Here is a 6,158-nt window from a genome sequence, read left to right on the forward strand (position 1 = left end):
GAGGCTGGAGCAGGAGGGTTGCCACAGATCTGAGACCATTCAGAACCTCTGTGTAAACTCAAGTCCAGCTCACATTAAAAAGCTGGTCATGGCTCCTTTTATCCACAGTACTGGGTAGATGATGAAGAATGGAATATTGTTGGAATTTAGTGGCCAGCCAGCCTATCTGAAACACACTCATTCCCAGATTCAGAGGGAGACACTGTCTCAAGGGGATGAAGTAAAAAGAGATAGAGGGAGACAACTGGTGTACTGTTCTGACTTCTGAATACACTAGCAAAGGCACAAGCATTTACACATGTGTGCAGACACCAAAATCAATGATAAATGTAAGAGGGAGGGAGGAAGAGAAAGAGGAGGAGGAGGAAAAGGAGGAGGAAGAGAAGTAAAAGGAGGGAAGAATGTGATAATCCCCTAGAAGAGCATCCTCCAAATGCTTGTAGACCAAGAGATTGCCAGTTGTCATGCCTCATTCAGTCTCAGTACACACCAACTCCTTCATATTTTAAACAAACCCATGTGCAGTTTATTTGCTAATACCTGACAGTGCAAAATGATTGGAGTTCTACAGCACTGTTTATTCCTCTTTCTCCTATTTAACTATTCTTCCTTCATGGTAAAAACAACCTAACCAGTGTAGTGGAGTCAAAGGCTCCTGAGTTAGAGAGTCTTGGGTTTAATTCTAAATTCTCACTTTGACTGACTATATGACCTTACAGTTACTTAATATTTCTGAGTCTTAACTAATACTATGGTAAGAAGAGTAAAATAGTACATACCATATAAAGCTGATGCAAAGTTGAAATAAAGCATATTGAGTACTTGCCTCATTCTTGAATTCTTTATTTCCTCACATCAAACACTAGTTTATGTTTCTAGTTCCAGGGTAAATGAAATGTCTACTTATACAAAATATGTTCCCATTGTAACTGTATGTCTTTGGAAGCATGATTTTTGGCAGGATTTCTACTTAGACCTCCATCAGCAAATATGACTTTCAACAATACATATATTTTTCATTAATGATGAGATAATAATGTTCAGTCAGTTGAAGGGTAAAGAGTTCATGCAACCTGGCTACTAATAATAGTTTGGATTCTGAGGTCAGTGCTATCTGTATAAAGGTTGAAGCCATTTGGGCGACTATCATCTTAGCCTTGGAAGACTTTTCTTGATAACTTTTTTTAAATTATAATTTACTATTCTTATGTGTATGTGCCTGAATGAGTTTAAATGTACCACATGTGTACAGGAGGTCACAAAGTTCTAGAGAAAGTATGTGGTTTCCTGTTACTGAAGATAGATTTAGTTTTGGGATGCCACATGTGTGCTGGTAATTGAACCTTGGTCCTCAGCAAATACAATTTTAAAGAAACTGACTGCATCTTCTGACCTCCACTGAACCAGGCCTGTGCATGGTACTCAGGTACACATGTAAAACCAATACTCATACACATATAATATAAATGAATCTTTTTGCAAAAATTGAGTAACTCTTGTTCTTCCATACTCATATTAAAGCAAAGATTCTATGCATACTTGACCTTCCAGTTCAGTCCCCACACCCTCCAAAACTGGCTTTCTGATTCCAAGCCAGATCCAAAGTTGCATCTAGTTCCAGATTGCTGCTCTCTTGAACACCCACTGTTTTCTTGGGATTATGTTTTGAGAAATGTAAGACTATAAAATCAATCAATAGGTGATGAAATTGCCAAGTTTGAAAAGGGCAGGAACAATCCTTGGCCTCTAATCAATAAATGAGAGAACATTCCACAAAGCCTAATGGAAGTAGACCGATACCAGAAGTAAAAAAGAAAAAAAAAAAAAAACAAAAAAAACAAAAAACGACTGAACCCAGAGAGTATATAAGTACAAGCAAAGGAGCTGGGGTGTGGAGTGTACGCACCATCACCAGAAAGACGTGGTCCTGACAGACAATTTTATTCTCTACCAAAATGAAGCTGCTTCTGCTGCTGCTGTGTTTGGGACTGACCCTAGTCTGTGTCCATGCAGAAGAAGCTAGTCCTATGGGAAGGAACTTCACTGTAGAAAAGGTATGATCAATGAATAGTAGCTTCTGACACAGAATGTGCTTTGGGGAAATGTTTTAGCCAAGTAGGGCCTTTGAGTGAATGAGTATAGTGCCCCAATCTATTAGATGAATGAATGGCTCCAGACCTTGAAGTAAGACCAGAAGATATTCAGATCTAACAACATTTGGGGACCTCTGTTCTCACTGAGAGGCAGGGAGAGTATGGTAAGTATTGTGACAACTGGCATGAGATCTACCCCTGTGTATGCTCAGGCCCTAATGCATAGGCTGGAGTTCAAGTGGAAACATGTGCATGTGGTATCCCTGCTTCTTCTCCCTTAACCATTAGCTTATCTATTACAGATTAATGGGGAATGGTATACTATTATGCTGGCCTCTGACAAAAGAGAAAAGATAGAAGAACATGGCAGCATGAGAGTTTTTCTCGAGTACATCCATGTCTTGGAGAATTCCTTAGCTGTTAAATTCCATATTATGTAAGTGAGATGCTCCTAGCTGAGAAAGAAGAAATGAAAACTTGGTATGGTCTCATGCCTACAAACACTCGGGATTGGGGGAAGAGATGCCTCTCAGTATGCACATGTGTACACACATACTGAGTCTGTATCCAAAACTAGAATGCTCCATTTGACACTGAATCTAGATCTCATAACCAGGGTTTTTTCAAAAGTCAGAGACAAGAGTTGGTGACAGAAATTAATTCACTAGGAGTTCTATAAGGGAAGATCAGAGACACTTCTGAAACCACATTAATGAGACAGTATATCACAAGTTAAGATTATGTGATCATGAATTCAATTTTTCTTACTAGTTGTTAGCCAAAGAAATTCACCCCTTTCTACTTGCATTTTCCTGCAGTAAAGACAATAATAATAATTCTCCTCTGTCAATCTGGGATCAACATCAGGCAACTTTTACAGAGTGATAATTTGAGACAGAAGATGGAAATCTGGCTGTTAATTTACACCACTGGCTGAAGCATAGCACTGGTGAAACTAGGAAATATTTGCAGTTGTTGTTAGGATGAGAAATGATTGTCATTTTCATTTTGTAAAATAATAGGCAAATTTGTGATTGCTAAGGCATCTGCTATAAATGAAATAACATAAATAAAAGCCTTTTGCTAATTTTACAAAAATATTCAAAAGTTAAATGGAATCAGAAACTGGAGATAAATAAAGTTTAGTGAGTGAAGAAGCCAGCCATATGAAAATCCCTTACACACCAGTTCACTCTGTTTTACAGTATAAATGGGGAGTGCTCTGAAATATTTTTGGTTGCTGACAAAACAGAAAAGGATGGTGAATATTCTGTAACGTGTGAGTACATAAAATATCTACATATCTATCCACTAGATGATTAGTAAACCTTAATACTTTGCGTGTGTGTGTGTGTGTGTGTGTGTGTGTGTGTGAGTGTGTGTGTGTGTGTGTGTATGTGTGTGTTTTGCTGGAGTTTGAACTCAGAAACTTGCACTTACTTGTCAAATGGGTACCATCTAATAGCTAACACCCTGTAGCAGACAAATGGGATGAGTAGGAGGTAAGTGAATCTATTTGAAACTGCCCGTAGCTAGCACTGGTCCACATTGCTCAGGGTGTAGCAGCAGATAGTTGATACAGCAAGCTTATAAAAGATAGAAACATGTTGCTTGAAGCTGCTGAGGGAGGTAGGTAAGCCTAGGAGAGGATGAGAGAGTGGTGCTCCTGTGGCTGACTGTTCACTAGTGGTCTGGACCTCTTAAAGTCACTTTACATAGAAGTTCCTTCTTGTAGTTCAGAAAGCTAAAGACAGAAAGCATCAGACACTTCAACCATCTCTTTCAGGATATGTATTTTAATGATTTTATGTATGGGGTAGTACAAGAAATGGGTACCCATCATTATCAGCAGAACAAAGAATTACTGAGCTGTGTTCCAATTCCTCCACAGATGATGGACTCAATACATTTACTATACTTAAGACAGACTATGATAATTATATTATGTTTCATCTCATTAATGAAAAGGATGGGGAAACCTTCCAGCTGATGCAGCTCTATGGTAAAGTATTTTCACACAGACACTGTTCTTGGGTTGGGAAAAGAAGAAAGAACCTCTAGCTTTAATATGGTTTTCCCAGCTTGGTTCTGCCTCCTTTTCACCTCCTGAAGATTGATGCTCACCTCCATCATCTATAGACCATAGTGATCAAAGCACTCTGAAATCTCTCAGTGTGGCAGAAGGATATTCTATGGATGCCAAATCCAAGATAGATCATACCAACGCCTGTCAATCATGTTGCCAAACATTTACCATCCTTATGGGGAAGCCTCTGTCCGCTCACACAGGTTGTGGTCAATGCACACAATACAGCTGCTATGCTCACTGTTGCTCTTCTCATAGGCCGAGAACCAGATCTGAGTTCAGACATCAAGGAAAAGTTTGCACAACTAAGCGAGGAGCATTTCGGAATCGTTAGAGAAAATATCATTGATCTAACCAATGTCGGTAAGTCAGGATTCATTTATTTTTCTCATCCTGAATATTTTATCATAGAGGAAACAAACCCAGTTGGCTACTAGTTATTTTTGAATGCTTGAGAGTCTTATCTTCTCTCTTGGGGAAATAAAGTGGACCTGGTACCTGAACATGTTCTTGTTTTCACACTACAGATCGCTGCCTTGAGGCCCGAGAATGAAGAATGGCCTGAGCCTCCAGGTGGGCAATATACAATGAGAGCAAGGAGGGGGTTGGTGGTCATGGAGAGGCCCTTCCAAAAGTATTAGCACTGTATGCCCAAATTACAATAAAAATAATTTGATAAGGAATATTTGACAAAAGCTTGAAAATAGGCTTTGAATAATCTGGATTTGTGATCTAGTCCTACTTTGAGCTTTGAAGTAAAGTGACCCAAGCACATAGGCAAGAACACAAGGATTTGAGTTTTATATAGTTGATGTATGCTTGTGTGAAAAGGGCTCAGCAATGTGTTTAATATAATTAACAGACAGAGTAGCAGGATGTGATATAACTGCTCTTCAGTGTCTGTGGTCCCCCTCCATCCCACTCAAGATAATAACTTCTTAATCTGAACTCCATACAAACTCGGCTTCTTACCTGGAAGTGGATGTACCTGATCACCACTTCTCAACCAGTCTGGAGAGCAGACTCCTCTAACCCTCCCTTCTCAACTAGTCCAAGACATCACTCACATAATGTGTGAAGTCTTTAAATGTATCCAAGCCTTTTTTCATTATTCCACAATTTACCTAACATTCTTCAGAATTTCTTATGACAAAGGTTGAGAAACAAGCCTCAGATTCCATTATGGTCATTTATTCTGACTTTCATCCCTGTCTTTTGGCAAATAATTCCAGTTAGATTCCAAGGGGAGATCCATTTCTTCATCCCCTTTGTTCTATGTAATAGAATGCCTCTCTGTCCTAAAGTCAATCGAAGAAGTACTTAAGAAGTTCCTGTATTCTTTCTTCCTGGCTTACACAGTGTTGAGTGGAGACTTCTCACCAGGACTCCAGGATCATTCCTTCCTTCCCATACAGCATTCAGTAACAAGTTCTGTGATCTGCTTTCCATCCTGTCTCACAGAGAAGTGCAATCCCTGTCTCTCCAACATGTTACTAGGATAACTCATCAAGAATCAAAGTCTTTCTTTAAATTTCTCTTTGACACACCCATGACAATTCTCCATGAATTTCTTCCTCTTCCTGTTCAATAAATGATTACACTTGCACTTAAATATATGCGTCTTTGTCCAAAAATAAATGTGGGACTGAGAGTGAGTGAATGAGGACTGCCTGAGTTTTATAACCAAGATCGTATCTTATGGCACCATATGTAACCTCAGTATCAGGATTTTGCCTCTCCTGCAGAAATTCCAAGCCCTGATGAGTACTGCCTGCTCTTTAGCTCTCCTGTGTTAGTAATGTATGAGGACCACAGGAGCATGGCACTTGCTGTATGATTCCTCCATCCATAGTCTCTTTTCCAACAGATCATAGGAGAAACACATATTTTAAAGGCTATGCCTGCTCAACATGTTTCACGAAATGCTGAGGAAGTGGGATTGGGTGGGGGAAGCTTGGTGACTTGAGTCCCATTCAATA

At 39.4% G+C, this 6,158-nt stretch overlaps 1 protein-coding gene across 1 annotated transcript; it reads left to right on the forward strand.

The window, feature by feature from the left end:
* The first annotated feature begins 1,955 nt into the window (after nt 1-1,955).
* On the forward strand, nt 1,956-5,584 carry LOC147004302 (major urinary protein 20). The gene is made up of 7 exons (XM_085838444.1): nt 1,956-2,054; nt 2,396-2,529; nt 3,299-3,372; nt 3,985-4,095; nt 4,438-4,542; nt 4,707-4,752; nt 5,539-5,584. The coding sequence occupies exons 1-6, from the start codon at nt 1,956-1,958 to the stop codon at nt 4,730-4,732; spliced, it is 549 nt and encodes a 182-aa protein (XP_085694570.1). The 3' UTR covers nt 4,733-4,752; nt 5,539-5,584.
* The last annotated feature ends 574 nt before the right edge of the window (nt 5,585-6,158 follow it).

This window comes from Mus caroli, unplaced genomic scaffold, assembly GCF_978045245.1.
Source record: "Mus caroli unplaced genomic scaffold, Mus_caroli_1 scaffold_6, whole genome shotgun sequence".
Classification (NCBI taxonomy): Eukaryota; Metazoa; Chordata; class Mammalia; order Rodentia; family Muridae; genus Mus; species Mus caroli.

Coding starts and splice junctions, on each gene's coding strand:
- LOC147004302 (XM_085838444.1), top strand. CDS start 1,956: ATGAAGCTGCTTCTGCTGCTGCTGTGTTTGGGACTGACCCTAGTCTGT. Junction 2,055..2,395: donor GGAACTTCACTGTAGAAAAG/GTATGATCAATG, acceptor TATCTATTACAG/ATTAATGGGGAATGGTATAC. Junction 3,373..3,984: donor TGGTGAATATTCTGTAACGT/GTGAGTACATAA, acceptor ATTCCTCCACAG/ATGATGGACTCAATACATTT.